Source organism: Mustelus asterias, unplaced genomic scaffold (genome assembly GCF_964213995.1).
Source record: "Mustelus asterias unplaced genomic scaffold, sMusAst1.hap1.1 HAP1_SCAFFOLD_69, whole genome shotgun sequence".
In the NCBI taxonomy this organism is placed as follows: Eukaryota; Metazoa; Chordata; class Chondrichthyes; order Carcharhiniformes; family Triakidae; genus Mustelus; species Mustelus asterias.
Window position 1 is genome coordinate 241718 of NW_027590131.1, and position 19089 is coordinate 260806.

At 45.9% G+C, this 19089-nt stretch overlaps 1 protein-coding gene across 1 annotated transcript in view; it reads right to left on the reverse strand.

Annotated features, from left to right (window-relative positions):
* Positions 1-19089, reverse strand: part of LOC144483442 (NACHT, LRR and PYD domains-containing protein 3-like) — a 42637-nt gene that overhangs the window by 18840 nt on the left and 4708 nt on the right. The window contains exons 2-3 of the mRNA XM_078202128.1: positions 15190-15276; positions 12315-12485 (exon numbers count right to left, since the gene is read on the reverse strand). Of these exons, the coding sequence (XP_078058254.1) occupies positions 12315-12485; positions 15190-15276 (258 nt within the window). The remainder of the gene's footprint in view (positions 1-12314; positions 12486-15189; positions 15277-19089) is intronic.

Below are 19089 nucleotides of genomic sequence, written 5' to 3' on the forward strand. Positions count from 1 at the left end.
CCTCGCTGGGTATATTGAAGTGCTCCATCAGATCTATCTTTAGAAACCTTATAGCCTGCTCAATGGTCACTCAAGTTGCCCTGCAGCAGCTGTGTGTCTCTCGTCTGTAACTATGTTTGGGCAAAATTACCCATCCCTTCAGTGGGTAGCACTGGTCTTTCTTAATTCTTTCATGGGATGATGGTGTCACTGGCAATGCCAACATTTGTTCCCATCCACAATTGTCCTTGAGAAGGGGATGGTGAACCATCTTGTTAAATTCTGAACACCCTCTGGTACAATGCCGCTAGGAAGGGACATCCAGGATTATGATCCCACGTCAGTGATGGAAAAGCAATATATTCCAAGTCAGGTTGGCGGCTGGCTTGGGAGGGAATCTGAAGGTGGTTGGTGTTCCATCCTTCTGATATTCTTGCCCATCGAGGTGATAGAAAAGTCTTCCTATTTTCTATCACCTAACCAGCACAGGCTTGTGTCTTTGATGGGAGAGTAACAATGGAACTTGACGTGCCTGTAGAAAGAGCACGAAACGTCAGGAAATGAACTACAAATGGTGGCAGCGTCCAGATGTTGCCATCCTTCCACCTAGAAGCAACAGCACTGGAGCTGGGAGATCAACAGGCAGGGTGGGAAATCGCTGATTGTGATATTGGTTGTGGAGCTGAGAGTGAGCGGTTGAATGGATGGGCACAGGAGATTCTCTGGCAACACATAGAACTTGTTTGCCTATCACTGGTCACATGGAACCGGCTGAAGGGCGTCTTGGAATGTACATTTTGTGACAAACTATGCCTTCTTTTTCTTTGAAGATCAGAATCACCGATGATTATTGCAGAATGCTTTTCCAAGACCCCATTATTTTTCCATATAGTATCGGAGATTGTGACTATCGAAATGGCAGATGGAATTTAATCCAGATGAATGCGAAGTGATGCATTTTGGAAGAGCTAATGTAGGGAGGAGTTATACAATAAGTGGTAGAGCCATCAAGAGTATAGAAACACAGAGGGACCTAGGTGTGCAAGTCCACAAATCCTTGAAGGTGGCAACACAGGTGGAGAAGGTGGTGAAGAAGGCATATGGTATGCTTGCCTTTATAGGACGGGGTATAGAGTATAAAAGCTGGAGTCTGATGATGCGGCTGTATAGAACGCTGGTGAGGCCACATTTGGAGTACTGCGTCCAGTTCTGGTCGCCACACTACCAGAAGGACGTGGAGGCGTTAGAGAGAGTGCAGAGAAGGTTTGCCAGGATGTTGCCTGGTATGGAGGGTCTTAGCTATGAGGAGAGATTGGGTAAACTGGACTTGTTCTCCTTGGAAAGACGGAGAATGAGGGGAGACCTAATAGAGGTGTACAAAATTATGAAGGGTGAACAGTGGGAAGCTTTTTCCCAGGTCGGAGGTGACGATCACGAGGGGTCACGGGCTCAAGGTGAGAGGGGCGAAGTATAACTCAGATATCAGACGGACGTTTTTTTACACAGAGGGTGGTGGGGGCCTGGAATGCGCTGCCAAGTAGGGTGGTGGAGGCAGGCACGCTGACATCGTTTAAGACTTACCTGGACAGTCACATGAGCAGTCTGGGAATGGAGGGATACAAACGAATGGTCTAGTTGCACCAATGAGCGGCACAGGCTTGGAGGGCCGAAGGGCCTGTTTCCTGTGCTGTACTGTTCTTTGTTCTGAGACTATAAATGATTCCCACTAGTGACCTCTAAAATTTGCTAATTCTTATCTCTACCCAAACTGATTCTGCATCTTGATCATTTGAACGAAGTTCATGTCTCTCTGCTGTACTGTCATCTGTTACTAACAGGGAGAGACCCCACCATCATGCCCTGTCCTCCATTGACTGCCATCTATTCTCTCTCCCCTTCTCACAAATCAATTGATGCTGTAAACAGAGAGAGCTGTGCAGCTATGAGGAGGAGGAGCGGACCTCAGAGAGTGAACCACAACATTATTCCCCCGCACCCTCAACACAAACATTTGTGGCACTGACATCCCATTCCTTCGGATCAGACAAAGAAATATCACAAGTCAGTTTCAAGGCAGTTTTCCTTATTCATAACTGACGCCAATAGTAATGGGCAGTGTTTTATTATATAAATCCAGTGGTGAAATTATATTGTTGAATATTCAGTTATTATAAACACAATCTCACACAGTCTGCTACTTACTGCAGTTTCTGTATTTTACATTTCAGATTCCTCAGAGCCACAGACAGCAGTTTCACTCCTGAATCTCCCAGTTTATTGACACCCAGATTCAGATCTATCAGTGAGCGGTTTGTACTGAGAGCAGAGGCCAGGTCCTCGGCACAAGAATCTGTGAGATCATTCTCATTCAGACTGGAGATCAGAGAGAGAAAAATAACAGGAATCAGGGTAAATCCACAGTGTTTTTAAGAATAAGGTCATTAACAATAATAATGTACAGCGCGGGACATTCAAGAAACACAACTTCAGTTCACACAGAAGGCAAAATACTATTGATGCTGTAAATCTGAAATATGAATATGTTGGAGACTCTCATCAGGTCAGGCAATATCTGTGAAGAGAGAAACAGATTTAGTTTCAGTTCAATTCGCGAAACTTAGAAATTGGAAATAGCAGTGAATTAAATTGTTTTAAGTGACAGGGAGCTGGGGATGGGCGGGTGACAAGGAAAGAACAAAATGGAAGAGTCTGAGTGATTAAATGACAAAAAGGATGATGGTGAAAGGGAAGAGCACAGGATTCCCATGTCCTTACCCTGAGTCATAGGGAGGGACATGGGATGGTCAGTGGCTCAGGAATGGAGTGTGTGGTGGGGTTGAAGATGATGCGACAGAAACCTTTCTCACACTGCCAGTGGTTCGGGTCTGGAATCCACAGCCGGGAAGTGTGGTGGAGGTCGGCTGCATCGAAGCAGTCAAAAAGGAATTAGATGATTATTTGAATATAAAGAATGAGCGGGGATATGAGAAAAACGCTGGAGAATGACTCAAATTCCTAATGCTAATTTGGTGAGCTGGTACAGACACGATGGGCCAAATGGCCTCATTGTGCACCGTAAGAATTCTGTGAAGACAGTGGTTGGAAATGTATCGATATTTCAACTGGAAGTTGGTGATGTTGCCGTGTGGACAGTGTTAGTAGCCACAGTCCCCAATGAAATATTAATATTTCTCTCCAATAGAGAGAGACAATTAGTTACATGTAGCTTCAGGGACACAACTTAGTAAACGTGGGGCAATGGGAGGAGATGGGACTCCATGAACCCCACAGCCGGTACGAAGACCAAACCCTCAACATTAGCGTCATTCTACATCACACTCGAGACATGAACCAACTGAACTAACCAACTCCACACAGAGCCAGAACGGGCACAGTAAATGTCTGACAGGTTCGGGAAATCCGTGCACTCAGGCAGCACAGGCAGAATCACAGAACTGTTACAGAGCAGGCGGAGGCCATTCGGCCCATTGTGTCTGCACTGACTCTCCGAATGAGCAATTCACGAAGTGTCATTCCCCCACCTTCCCCCAAAACCCTGTGCATTCCAGAACTTAACCACTCGCTGCAGGGGAAGACCCCATTCAGGCAAAACTGGCACCAGATTTAAAGGCAGCCAGCAGCACTTTTAAAGGCTCTGAAGGGAGCAGTGAGGGAGCCCTGGTTAATGAACAAAGGGCTGAAATGGCAGAAGGCAGATTCAACCCAATTCACTGAGACTTCCCTGGAAATTCTCAAGGCTTTATCGGTTTGGAGGGATGTTTTGTTCCCTCAGGACAGGAGGAGGAGACCTGTCACATCAACCCAAGCAAGTCTGGATAGAAACTGCCGAGGGCCAGAGCAGGCAGCACGTGGCTGCAGTGAGGCAAAAGGATCAATAACCTGATATGTTCTGACAAGGTGAGCGTCAAACTTACAGGCTGATATGCGAATAAGGATGAAAGAGAAATTGTGGAAAGAACATCTCCACCCAGACACTGGCAATGTCCAGACAGCAGCATCAATCTTCAGGAACATGTCAGCCTCTCTGTGAAGGGTTCTGGTCAGTCAGAGATGACTGCTGCACTGCCGACACTGAGTGACCATCCTGGTGGTCCCATGATGGGCAGTCTGGCAGCACCATAGGCTTGTGTGTGTCTTTGATGGGTGAGTAACAATGGAAATTTATGTGCTTGTAGAAGAGGGCACTCAGCGTCAGAGAAGGAGCCAAGAGTGACAGTGTCTGGATTGTGTCATCCTTATGCCAATGGAAGATGCAGTGCTGGAGCTGGGAGACCTGGAGGCTGGGTGGGCAATCGCTGATGGCGAGATGGGTTGTGGATCCAGAGAGAGAGAGAGAGAGAGTGAGTGAGTGAATGGATGGGCACAGGAGAGGCTCTGCTGCTGAGTCCCAAACCTGGTGCTTGTGTGTCTTCCATTGGTCACATGGAGCTCTGGGTTAGGAACAGTCTGCAGGACATGTTGGAATGTGTATTACCCTCGAACATTCTTCACTCTGTCACAAATCAACAGCTGCTTGAGCGGGATACGGGCGTGCACCTCTGAAGATGAGGTGGGGTCGTCAGAGGACGGACTGTCATATTATTCGCCATAACATCGGCCACAGCAGATTCTGTCTCACACGAGTAGCAAAGGGGTTAAAATCTGGCAGCACAGAGCAGCACAGACAAACCCGAGCAGCTGATGGCGGCAGCAATAGCTGAGTTCACTCACACTCTTCAGGGGAGAGGGAAGAGCCAGCTTCAGGAAGATCAAATGTCACTGGAGTCTTTAACAATGCAGCAGATACTGGAGCTGCAGCGTAGGGTATTTTAACATCCGGTGGAGATTCCAAAGGCTCTGTGTATCCATACACAAAGGATGGAGGAGTCAATCCAGGCCAGCAGTGTTACCATGTCTCAGGTATGAGCACAAATAGCATCCTCCACAGAGAGATTGGTGACCTTCATGGAGAGTCACATCCAGCCTATCACCCACAGGAAATACACATGAACCTGCATGTTCTCACCACCTCCATGAGCTTTGTGGAACACGGGCTGTGGGAGGGGTGGGAAAATGTGCCTGGAGTAACTGTCAGGACCTCCCCAGCTGAGCAGGGAGGGTCCAGTTTGCCCTGAATGGATAGAGGAGTGGCTGCCTGCAGCATTTGGGAGCTCCTCTCAGGATGCCCCTGGTGTGGGCAGTGGGTCCCCTTCTGCTCCGACTGTGACACAAACACCCCAAGAAGATATGATGACAGAGACAACTCCAGCATCAGTGCAGAGGGCTCGCAGTTGGTCGGATCCTTCCAGGACTCAGGAAATCCGAGGACAAAGGCCACGGTCATCGAAATTCTCCGAGGAGAGGAGAGAGGTAAGATGCTGCCTGCAGCTCAGCGGAAAGTGCGGGGATGGCGGTGGTTGTCATGGTGGGGTTGCTTCCTTGGGTTTCACAGGATTATACTTTGTTGTTACTGGTCACTTTGTTACGTATGTATTTTCAATAAATTCAGAGATGGAGCACCACTAAAAAAATCCTTCACCACATTACTGGATCTTTAACAGTTCACTGGGAATGTGAGATGGGAAATACAGCACTGAATCAGGTCAATACAATTCCAATACCTTTGTTTCATGTCGTGACGGCTCCAGGGAAATTATAAAACATTCACAGAAACAGCAACAGTGCTGGAGATGGTGGAAGATTTATTACACTGAATGGCTGTGTGAGTGTGACTCATGCAAAACATGTCAGTATCACTGAATCTCGATCCTCCCTGACACATATCCCATGTCCCTGGCCTGTGGTCCATGGGGTTCCTCATCATGAAACATCTGGTCAACATTGTATTGCATCACACTTTATTCAAAGCTTCTCCACTCTAGATCCAGGTTGTATGGAACACAGCACAACACCTGGACATTTGAGACCCTCGCTGGGTATATTAAAGGGCTCCATCAGATCTATCTTTAGAAACCCTATGGCCTGCTCAATGGTCACTCAAGTTGCCCTGTAGCAGCTGTGTGTCTCTCGTCTGTAACTATGTTTGGGCACAATTACCCATCCCTTCAGTGGGTAGCACTGGTCTTTCTTAATTCTTTCATGGGATGATGGTGTCACTGGCAATGCCAACACTTGTTCCCATCCACAATTGTCCTTGAGAAGGGGATGGTGAACCATCTTGTTAAATTCTGAAGACCCTCTGGTACAATGCCGCGAGGAAGGGACATTCAGGATTATGATCCCACGTCAGTGATGGAAAAGCAATATATTCCAAGTCAGGTTGGTGACTGGCTTGGGAGGGAATCTGAAGGTGGTTGGTGTTCCATTCTTCTGATATTCTTGCCCATCGAGGTGATAGAAAAGTCTTCCTATTTTCTATCACCTAACCAGCACAGGCTTGTGTCTTTGATGGGAGAGTAACAATGGAACTTTATGTGCCTGTCGAAAGAGCACGAAACGTCAGGAAATGAACTACAAATGATGACAGCGTCCAGATCTTGTAATTAGCAGCGCTGGAGCTGGGAGAACAGCAGATAGTGTGGGAAATCGCCGATTGTGATACTGATTGTGGAACTGAGAGTGTGCGGTCGAATGGATGGACACAGGAGACTCTCTGGTGCCTGCAACACATAGAGCTTGTGTGCCCATCACTGGTCACATGGAACCAGCTGAAGGACGTGTTGGAATGTACATTTTGTTACAAACTATGTCTTGAAGAAATATACTGAATATTGAAGGATATTGAATTTGATGATCAGCCATGAACAAAATGAATGGTGGATCAGGCTCGAAGGGCCGAATGGCCGACTCCTGCTTCTAGTTTCTATTTTAATCATGTTTCTCTGCAGGTTATGTTGTTGGCACCGTGCTATCTGTAGCCGGTTTCCTTTATTGTTACTGAAGCAGTATAATTGACATCATGTTGATTTTAATCTGAACTAATGCAGTGTTCTGTTGTTTCAGTGTTTCCCCTGGGATGGCAGAGTAGAGCTTGATTGTGGGTGATTGACAGGTTATGTCATGTGACTGAGGGACAGCTATTTTTCACAGAGCATTCTAGTTTCAATTCTGCTTTCAGAAGCTGCTTGAAGTTAAGACAAACAGCAGTGCTGTTTCCCTCTCTGAAGTTGGAGTTTTTGCTGTTTAAGTGTTGCTGTGTTGGAAGCTGTCAGAGACTGGGGTTACCTCTCTGCGGTTGGGCTGTTCGGAGGCGACATCCTTCTCTGAAAACAATTGTCTGTTGGCTCTCCGGAAGTGGTAAAAAGCTGGAAATCGGCATCACGTGAGCTTACTTGTTTTTGTGCTAACTAATGTTGGAGAAGGGTGTATGTCTGTGGGTATTGCTTTATATTGGAACAACAGAGATAGCTAGCTGTTAAGAGTTATACTGTGTCATGTTTAAGTGCTGCAATTGGTGAAGGTTATGCTAATTCTTGCTGTTATATTCCAACTGCATTCTTAAATAAACTGTGTTTGATAAAGCATCCTAGTGGGTCACTTGATTCATACCTGGAGTGAAACACCTCATGCTCATCAATGCCAAAATCAAATGTAAAACCAAGAGTCCAGGCGAACTTCACAAAACACCTTGGAGTTTCTGGTCTGCATCTTAACAATTGCCTCCATTCACTCTTTACTCTTCCTCACAAATCAAGGGTTGTGTGACTGGGTGACGTGTGTCCCCCTGTAAGCATGTGAACCGGTCCTCATAGAGTCACCGTCACATTATTCCCCTACACCCAGGGCACAAAAATCAATGTGATTGACATTCCACTGCATTGGGATCAGAGAGAGAGAGAAATCACAGGAATCAGTGAAAATTCAGGTTCTGGTTCACAACTTCCAACCTCTGGGCCTTTATAGAGTTTTTCAGCACAGAAAGAGGCCCTTCGGCCCATCGTGTCTGTGTCAGCCATCAAGCAGCAATCTATTCTAACCCATTACCAGCACTTGCTCCATAGCCTTGTCTGCTGCGGCATTTCAAGCGCTTGTCTGAATGCTTCTTAAATGTTCTGAGTGTTCCTGACTCCACCACCGTTTCAGACAGTGAGATACAGATTCCCACCACCCTCTGGGTGAAAATACTTTTCCACAGAACCGTAGAATCCCCACTGTGCAGAAGGTGCCCAATCGCCTCATCGACTCTGCACTGACTGTCCGAAAAAGCCAGGCCCACACAACTGCTTATCACTGGACATTTATCATGGCAAATCCACTGAAACTACATATTTTTGGACACAAAGGGATAATTTAGCATGGTCGATCCACCTAACATACACATCTTTGGACTGTGGGAGGAAACCAGAGTACCTGACGGAAACACGCACACATGGGGGGGAACATGCAAGCTCCACACAGGCAGTCACCCGAGGCCAGAATTAAACAAAGGTCCCTGACGCTGTGAGGCAGCAATGCTAACCACTGTGCCATCTTCAATTCTCCTCTGAAACTCCTCCCCAATGCCTTAAATCTATGCCCCTGGTTATTGTCTCCTAAAACAAAGGGGAAAGGTTTATTTCTATAATTTGATACAACTCCACATGGTCGTCCCCCAGCCTTCCCTGTCTGAAAACAATAACAGGAGCATTGACATACAGATGGATCTGTGCGTACTTGTCCACTGATGCCTGAAAGTGGTAACACAGGTGGATAACTTGGTCAACAAGGCATGCAGCATGCTTGCTTCATTGGCCAGGGCATCAAGAATAAAAGTTGGCAAGTTATGTTACAGCTGTGTTAAACTTTAGTTAGGCCCAACATGGAATATTGCGTGCAGTTCTGATCGCCAGAAAACCAGAAGGATGTGGCTGCTATGGAGAAGGTGTAAAGAAGTTTTACAAGGATGTTGCCTGGTCTGGTTAAGGTATGAAGAGAAGTTGAATAAACTCGGATTGTTTTCCCTGGAAAGACGGAGGCTGAGGGGCGACCTGATAGAGGCAGATATATGGTTGATAGTTGGAGTCTTTTCCCCAGGGTGGAAATGTCAACTACAAGACGGGACAGTTTGAAGACAAGAGGGGGAAAGTTTAGAGGAGACGTGCGGGGAAAGTTTTCACATAGGGAGTGGTGGGTGCCTCGAATGCACAGCCAGTGAAATTGACGGAAGCAGGAACGTTCCCAATGTTGAAGGTTTATCTTGATAGAAACATGAATGGGAGATGAACAGAGGAATAGAAGCTGCGTCTGAGCAATAAGTACTGGGTCTGAATAAGAATGAGGAGTCGCCGCAGGCTTGGTGGGCCAAAGGGCCTGTTACTGTGCTGCATGGCTCTTTGTTCTTCTTTGTACATGAATGTTAAAATCACCCGTGATTATTGCAGAATGTTTTTACAAGACCCCATTAATATTCCTGTGTCCTGTGTCGGAGATTCTGAATATTGTTCGGGGCCTATAAATGATTCCCACAAGTGATCTTTAAACTTTGTTAAATCTTATCTCTACCCAAACTGATTCTGCATCTTGATCATTGGAACTAAGTTCACCTCTCGCTGCTGTACTGACATCTGTTACTAACAGTGAGACTCCACCACCATGTCCTGTCCTCCATTTACTGTCATCTATTCACTCTCCCCCCTTTCACTAATCAATGGATGTTGTGTCCGGGGAGAGCTGTGAACATCTGAGGAGGAGGAGAGGACCTCAGAGGGTGAACCATAACATTATTCCCCCACTCCCTCAACATAAAGATTTGTGGGACTGACATCCCATTGCTCAGGGATCAGAGAGAGAAGCAACAGGAGTCAGAGGAAAAGCGGTTTTCCTTATTCATAACTGGCGCCAATAGTAATGGGCGGTGTTTTTTATACAAATACCAGTGGTGAAATTATATTGTTGAATATTCAGTTATTATAAACACAATTTCACACAGTCTGCTACTTACTTCAGTTTCTGTATTTTACAGTCCGGATTCCTCAGAGCCACAGACAGCAGTTTCACTCCTGAATCTCCCAGGTTATTCTCACCCAGATTCAGATCTATCAGTGAGCGCTTTGTACTGAGAGCAGAGGCCAGGTCCTCGGCACAAGAATCAGTGAGATCGTTACCATAGAGACTGGAGATCAGAGAGAGAAAAATAACAGGAATCAGGGTAAATCCACAGTGTTTTTAAGAATAAGGTCATTAACAATAATAATGTACAGCGCGGTACATTCAAGAAACACAACTTCAGTTGATACAGAAGGCAAAATTCTACTGATGCTGTAAATCTGAAATATGAATAAAATATGTTGGAGACTCTCATCGGGTCAGGCAATATCTGTGAAGAGAGAAACAGATTTAGTTTCAGTTCAATTCGTGAAACTTAGAAATTGGAAATCGCAGTGAATTAAATTGTTTTAAGTGACATGGGTCCTTCGGCCCATCGTGTCTGTGTCAGCCATCAAGCAGCAATCTATTCTAACCCATTTCCAGCACTTGCTCCATAGCCTTGTCTGCTGCGGCATTTCAAGTGCTTGTCTGAATGCTTCTTAAATGTTGTGAGTGTTCCTGACTCCACCGCCCTTTCAGACAGTGAGATCCAGATTCCCACCACCCTCTGGGTGAAAAAACCTTTCCACAGAACCATAGAATCCCCACTGTGCAGAAGGTGCCCAATCGCCTCAACGACTCTGCACTGACTGTCCGAAAAAGCCAGGCCCACACAACTGCTCATCACTGGACATTTATCATGGCAAATCCACTGAAACTACATATCTTTGGACACGAAATGATAATTTAGCATGGTCGATCCACCTAACCTACACATCTTTGGACTGTGGGAGGAAACCAGAGTACCTGACGGAAACACGCACACATGGGGGGAACATGCAAGCTCCACACAGGCAGTCTCCCGAGGCCAGAATTAAACAAAGGTCCCTGACGTTGTGAGGCAGCAATGCTAACCACTGTGCCATCTTCAATTCTCCTCTGAAACTCCTCCCCAATGCCTTAAACCTATGCCCCTGGTTATTGTCTCCTAAAACAAAGGGGAAAGGGTTATTTCTATAATTTGATACAACTCCACATGGTCGTCCCCCAGCCTTCCCTGTCTGAAAACAATAACAGGAGCATTGACATACAGATGGATCTGTGCGTACTTGTCCACTGATCCCTGAAAGTGGTAACACAGGTGGATAACTTGGTCAACAAGGCATGCAGCATGCGTGCTTCATTGGCCAGGGGATCGAGTATAAAAGTTGGCAAGTTATGTTACAGCTGTATTAAACTTTAGTTAGGCCCAATATGGAATATTGCGTGCAGTGCTGATCGACAGACAACCAGAAGGATGTGGCTACTTTGGAGAAGGTGTAAAGAAGGTTTACAAGGATGTTGCCTGGTCTGGTTAAGGTATGAAGAGAAGTTGAATAAACTCGGATTGTTTTCATTGGAAAGACGGAGGCTGAGGGGCGACCTGATAGAGGCAGATATATGGTCGATAGTTGGAGTCTTTTCCCCAGGGTGGAAATGTCAACTACAAGACGGGACAGTTTGAAGGCAAGAGGGGGAAAGTTTAGAGGAGACGTGCGAGGAACGTTTTCACATAGAGAGTGGTGGGTGCCTCGAATGCGCAGCCAGTGAAGTTGACGGAAGCAGGCACGTTCCCAATGTTCAAGGTTAATCTTGATAGAAACATGAACGGAAGATGAACAGAGGAATAGAAGCTGCGTCTGAGCAATAAGTACTGGGTCTGAATAAGAATGAGGAGTCGCTGCAGGCTTGGTGGTTCGAAGGGCCTGTTACTGTGCTGCATGGCTCTTTGTTCTTCTTTGTACATGAATGTTAAAATCACCCGTGATTATTGCAGAATGTTTTTACAAGACCCCATTAATATTCCTGTGTCGAAGATTCTGAATATTGTTCGGGGCCTATAAAAGATTCCCACAAGTGATCTTTTAACTTTGTTAATTCTTATCTCTACCCAAACTGATTCTGCATCTTGATCATTGGAACTAAGTTCACCTCTCGCTGCTGTACTGACATCTGTTACTAACAGTGAGACTCCACCACCATGTCCTGTCCTCCATTTACTGTCATCCACTCACTCTCCCCCGTTTCACTAATCAATGGATGTTGTGTCTGTGGAGAGCTGTGCACATCTGAGGAGGAGGAGAGAACCTCAGAGGGTGAATCATAACATTATTCCCCCACTCCCTCAACACAAGGATTTGTGGGACTGACATCCCATTGCTCAGGGATCAGAGAGAGAAGCAACAGGAGTCAGAGGAAAAGCAGTTTTCCTTATTCATAACTGACGCCAATAGTAATGGGCAGTGTTTTTTATACAAATACCAGTGGTGAAATTATATTGTTGAATATTCAGTTATTATAAACACAATCTCACACAGTCTGCTACTTACTGCAGTTTCTGTATTTTACATTCCGGATTCCTCAGAGCCACAGACAGCAGTTTCACTCCTGAATCTCCCAGTTTATTGCCACCCGGATTCAGATCTATCAGTGAGCGGTTTGTACTGAGAGCAGAGGCCAGGTCCTCGGCACAAGAATCGGTCAGAGCGTTTGCATCGAGACTGGAGATCAGAGAGAGAAAAATAACAGGATTCAGAGTAAATCCACAGTGTTTTTAAGAATAAGATCATTAACAATAATAATGTACAGCGCGGGACATTCAAGAAACACAACTTCAGTTCATACAGAAGGCAGAATTCTATTGATGCTGTAAATCTGAAATATGAATGAATATATTGGAGACTCTCATCAGGTCAGGCAATATCTGTGAAGACAGAAACAGATTTAGTTTCAGTTCAAATAGCGAAACTTAGAAATTGGAAGTAGCGGTGAATTAAATAGTTTTAAGTGACAGGAAGCTGGGGATGGGCGGGTGACAAGGAAAGAACAAAATGGAAGTGCCGGAGTGATTAAACGACAAAAAGGATGATGGTGAAAGGGAAGAGCACAGGGTTCCCATGTCCTTACCCTGAGTCACAGGGAGGGACATGGGATGGTCAGTGGCTCAGGAATGGAGTGTGTGGTGGGGTTGAAGATGATGCGACAGAAACCTTTCTCACACTGCCAGTGGTTCGGGTCTGGAATTCACAGCCGGGAAGTGTGGTGGAGGTCGGCTGCATCGAAGCAGTCAAAAAGGAATTAGATGATTATTTGAATATAAACAATGAACGAGGATACGAGAAAAACGCTGGAGAATGACTCAAATTCCTAATGCTAATTTGGTGAGCTGGTGCAGACACGATGGGCCAAATGGCCTCATTGTGCTCAGTAACAATTCTGTGGAGATAATGGTTGTAAATGTACAGATATTTGAGCTGGAAGTTGGTGATGTTGCAGTGTGGACAGTGTTAGTCGCCATAGTCCTCAATAAAATATTAATATTTCTCTCCAATAGTGAGAGACAATTTGTTACATGTAGCTTCAGTGACACAACTTAGTAAACGTGGGGCAATGGGAGGAGGTGGGACTCCATGAACCCCACAGCCGGTACGAAGACCAAACCCTCAACATTAGCGTCATTCTACATCACACTTGAGACATGAACCAACTGAACTAACCAACTCCACACTATTGCCAGGACCGGCACATAAATATCTGACAGGTTCGGGAATCCGTGCACAGGCAGAATCACTGAATTGTTACAGAGCAGGCGGAGGCCATTCGGCCCATTGTGTCTGCACTGACTCTCCGAATGAGCAACTCACTAAGTGTCATCCCCCCACCTTCCCCCCAAAACCCTGTGCATTCCAGAGCTTAACCACTGGCTGCAGGGGAAGGCCCCATTCAGGCACCAGATTTAAAGGCAGCCAGCAGCACTTTTAAAGGCTCTGAAGGGAGCAGTGAGGGAGCCCTGGTTAATGAACAAAGGGCTGAAATGGCAGAAGGCAGATTAAACCCAATTCGCTGACACTTCCCCGGAAATTCTCAAGGCTATTTCGGTTTGGAGGAAGGTTCTGTTCCCTCAGGACTGGAGAAGGAGACCTGTCACATCAACCCAAGCAAGTCTGGATAGAAACTGCCAAGGGTCAGAGCAGTGGCTGCAATGAGGCAAAAGATGAATAATCTGATATGTTCTGACAAGGTGAGCGTTAAGCCTACAGGCTGATATGTGAATAAGGATGAAAGAGAAATTGTGGAAAGACCATCTCCACCCAGACACTGGCAATGTCCAGACAGCAGCATCAATCTTCAGGAACATGTCAGCCTCTCTGTGAAGGGTTACATGGAACATAGGACATAGAACAGTACAGCACAGTACAGACCCTTCGGCCCACGATGTTGTGCTGAGCTTTCTCCAAAACCAAGATCAAGCTATCCCACTCCCTATCATTCTAGTGTGCTCCATCTGCCTATCCAATAACCGCTTGAAAGTTCCTAAAGTGTCCGACTTCACTATGACAGCAGGCAGTCCATTCCACACCCCAACCGCTCTCTGAGTAAAGAGTCAGTCAGAGATGGCTGCTGCACTGCCGACACTGAGTGACCATCCTGGTGGTCCCATGATGGGCAGTCTAAATTAGCGTCAGGTTTGTGTGTGTCTTTGATGGGTGAGTAACAAGGGAAATTTATGTTCTTGTAGAAGAGGGCACAGAGCGTCAGAGAAGGAGCCAAGAGTGACAGTGTCTGGATTGTGTCATCCTTATGCCAATGGAAGATGCAGTGCTGGAGCTGGGAGACCTGGAGGCTGGGTGGGCAATCGCTGATGGGGAGATGGGTTGTGGATCCAGAGGGAGTGAGTGAGTGAATGGATGGGCACAGGAGAGACTCTGCTGCGGAGTCCATAACTTGGAGCTTGTGTCTCTTCTATTGGTCACATGGAGCTCTGGGTTAGGAACGGTCTGCAGGACATGTTGGAATGTGCATTACCCTCTAACATTCTTCACTCTCTCACAAATCAACAGCTGCGCTGAGCGGGAGACAGGCGTGTAGCTCTGAAGATGGGGAGGGTTCAGAGGATGGATTGTCACATTATACTCTATAACGTCCGCCAGAGCAGATAATGTCTCTCACGATTAGCAAAGGGGTTACAATCTGGCAGCACAGGACAGCACACACAAACCCGAGCAGCTGATGGAGGCAGGAATAGCTGAGTTCACTCACACTCTCGAGAGGACAGGTCATTCGTGGTCCGTGGTGTTTAACACGAATACTGACAGGAATGATGTGGAATGGTTATTAATGACACGATTACTGACACTGATAATAATTTACAGTGTCAGACCATCCACTGATTATTAACACAATCTCACACAGTCTGATACTTACTCCAGTTTCTGTATTTTACATTCTGGATTCCTCAGAGCCGCAGACAGTAGTTTCACTCCTGAATCTCCCACTTTATTGAGACGCAGACTAAATGGAGAAAGTGAGAAACACATTAAATTCAGATTAATGTTCAGCAGGAAAAATAGCTGGATCTATTTTTGTGTCAGAAACTTAGCACGAGTGGTGACCTGAATCAAGTTACGATATTATATCTAATCCAAGTTGATCTTTCTCTACACCCCACCTGTGACTGTAGCACTGCATTCTGGACTCTCCTTTCCTTCCCTATGTACTGTATGCTTTGGCACTAATAAATGTGACAATATTAAATCAAATATCAAACCCTTTCTGTTGAATGGAAAAGGCAATAATCAGCATTGAAAAATGATGAACAATTAACTCTTTTACACCTCTCAAAATGTATATTTTGTTTAATTGTCCATGGGATATGGGTGTCGCTGGCGAGACCAGCATTTATTTCCCACTGCTAATGGCCCCAAGAGGAGGTGATGCCCACATCCTGTGAACAAGCAAGTAACGTTTAAACATGTCCCACATTCTGGTCTCATTTCCTGATCATCAGAATTACCCTCCTGAATCTCACTGACCCTGCGAAGATTCCAAAAATTCAAATCATTTCTGCTGTTACATAAATCCAGGATTTTCTGAGAATTGTACATTTTACTGAGGGTTAAATGATAAAGCTGTGAGAGTGGATCGCTCGGGATTCCCTGTGCTGACATTATAACATCTGTATACTATCTCAGGGCGAGTTAAAGTGTGAAACTGTGCTAACTGTTGCTTTAAGGTCCATCCCCTAAATTTTATACAACAAGGAAAGAATATTCTCCCATTAGAAAGTTGAAATATTTCTGTTTGATTAGTTTATAGGGGAGGGGTGTCTCCCGCTACATTCCACAGTAAACAGGCTCTCCATTTTCTGCAGGTCTGGCTCGTGTTCTATCTCCGGGAATTACCATGAGTTCTTACTTCCAGTCGATCCTCACATTGAATCATAGAATTATAGAAACCCTACAGTGCAGAAGGAGGCCATTCGGCCCATCGAGTCTGCACCGACCACAATCCCACCCAGGCCCTACCCCCACATATTTACCTGCTAATCCCTCTAATCTACGCATCTCAGGACTCTAAGGGGCAATTTTTAAACTGGCCAATCAACCTAACCCGCACATCTTTGGACCGTGGGAGGAAACCGGAGCACCCGGAGGAAACCCACACAGACACGAGGAGAATGTGCAAACTCCGCACAGACAGTGACCCGAGCCAGGAATCGAACCCGGGACCCTGGAGCTGTGAAGCAGCAGTGCTAACCACTGTGCTACTGTGCCGCCCAGGGAAAGGGTTATCCGCAAACCCGGTTTCATATCACTGACAGTTTGACTGGAGATTTTCCAGCAGCACGTTTCCTCATTCAGGAAATTCTGGTTTCCTCGGCTCAGATGTAAGCTCTGCAGTCCTGCCACATTTAGCTGTGAATGGTAGTGGATGATGAAACAACAGAAGGAGGAGGCTCCACAAATATCCCATCCTCATGACGGAGACGACTAATACATCAGTGCAAAAGATATGGCTCAAATATTAGTAACCAACTTCAGTGGCTAAAGCGTTCAGAGGTCCCCAGCATCACGGATATTTATCAGAGAATTCGATTCACTCCACATGATGTCAAGAAATAGCTAAAGGTAATGGATACTGCAAAGACCACAGATCTTGACAATATTCCAGTAACTGTACTGAAGATTACTGCTCCAGAAGCTGCTCTGTTCCTCGCCAAGCTGTTCCAGTAGAGCTAAGACACTGATGTTTACCTAAAATAGTGGGAAATTGCCCAGATATGACCGTAAACAAAAAGGAAAGAACAAATCCAATCTGTCCATTTACCACCCCATCAGTCTCCTCTCAATCACCAACAGAGGAAGGCGTCATCGAGACTATCAAGCAGCATTTAATTAGCAATGACCTGCTCGCTGACTCTGAGCTTGTGCTTACTCAGGGTCACTCAGTCCCCTACCTCATTACAGCCTTGATGCAAACACGGACAGCAGAGCTGAACTCAGGATGTGAGATGAGAGTGTCTGCCCTTGACATCATGGCAGAATATGACCACATGTAGCAAAAAGGAGCCAGAGAAAAACTGAAGTCAATGGAAATGAGAGAAAAAAAACTATCTGCCGGTTGGAGCAACACCAGCACAAAGGAAGTTAGTTATGGTTGTTGGACCATCTGCATGATGCAGTGCAACAACTCACCATGGCTCGTTACACAGCACTGTCCAGTCTGTGATTTCTATCCCTGGAAGGACAAGGGCAGCAGATGAATGGAAACATCACCACCTGGAAGTTCCCTTCCAAGATACACACCATCCTGACTTGGAAATATATCACCGTTCCTTCACAGTGACCGGGTCAAAATCCTGGAACTCTCTTTCTCACAGCCCTGTGGGTGCACCTACACCACAGGAGTCCCTAAATGCAATTCCAGTGATATAATTGTGAGCATAGTTGCTTTCCAAGCTGTTGATAGGGGTTTAATTCCCAGATATCTCAGTTTGTTGGGAGTGTGTGAAGAGAGGGTCATCTCAACTCCAGGAAATGACAGCAGGAAGTTCTCGGGAGAGTGCCCTCGTCCCAACCATCTTCAGCTACTTCATCAATTACATTTCCTCCATCATAAAGTCAGAAGTGGAGATGTTTGCTGATGTCTGCACAACGTTCAGCACCATTCTCGACTCCGCAAGACAGTGATGCAGGACCTGTCCATATTTAGCAAGGCTTGAACAATATTCAAGGAAGGCTGACAAGTGCCAGGCGATGACCATCTCCACCAAGAATGAATACAATCACCTCTCCCTTTACATTCAATGGGATTATCATCACCTGAATCCTGAGTATCAGCACCTTCGATGCTACCATTGACCAGAAACAGGCTAGACATATCATTACTGTGGATTTTAGAGAAGGTTAAAGGCCAGGAACTCTGCACAAAGTAACTCACCTCCTGACTTCCAAATACATTTCCACCATCGACAAGACACGTCAGGAATTTAATTAAATACCATCCACTTGTCTGCATGAGTGCAGCTCAAGATTCAGGAAGCTCGCCACCATCCAGGATAACTCTGCTTGTTGACTGGTGCTCCACGTTCAACATTCATTCCATCCACCACAGAGGTACAGAGCGAGCAGTGTGTACCATCTACAAGATGCAGTGCAACAACTCCCAATGGCTCGTTACACAGCACCTTCCAAACTTGTGATTTCTATCCCTAAGGACAAGGGCAGCAGATGAATGGAAACATCACCACCTGGAAGTTTCCTTCCAAGATACACACCATCCTGACTTGGAAATATAGCACCGTTCCTTCACAGTGACTGGGCCAACATTCTGGAACTCTCTTTCTCACAGCTCTGTGGGTGCACCTACACCACAGGAGTCACTAAATGCAATGACAGTGATATAATAATGAGCATAGTTGCTTTCCAAGCAGTTGATACGGGTTTAATTCCCAGCTACCTCAGCTTGTTGGAGTGGATGAAGAGAGGGCCAGGAGGTAGTAACCACAACCGAAAAGAGTTGGTCAATCCAATTCAGTCAAGTCTGCGGCTCCAGCCTGGAGCAGTAGTGTTAAACTTAGCTGAGGGTCCGAGGGTCAGTTGATCATTCAGCTACTCTGAGCCGGCCCACGCTGAGTTCAAAAGGGAAATGGTGAATCTAATAGCGACACAGAGGAAACTAAATTCATTGGATGGTAAAAAGAAATGCCATTGGTGACTGGCTTTATATTGCTGTGAATTGGAGGAAGCAACAGAAAGGTTCAATGATGGTTCTGCTGTTGATGTGGTGTACATGGAGATTCAAAAATCATCTGATGCAGTGACA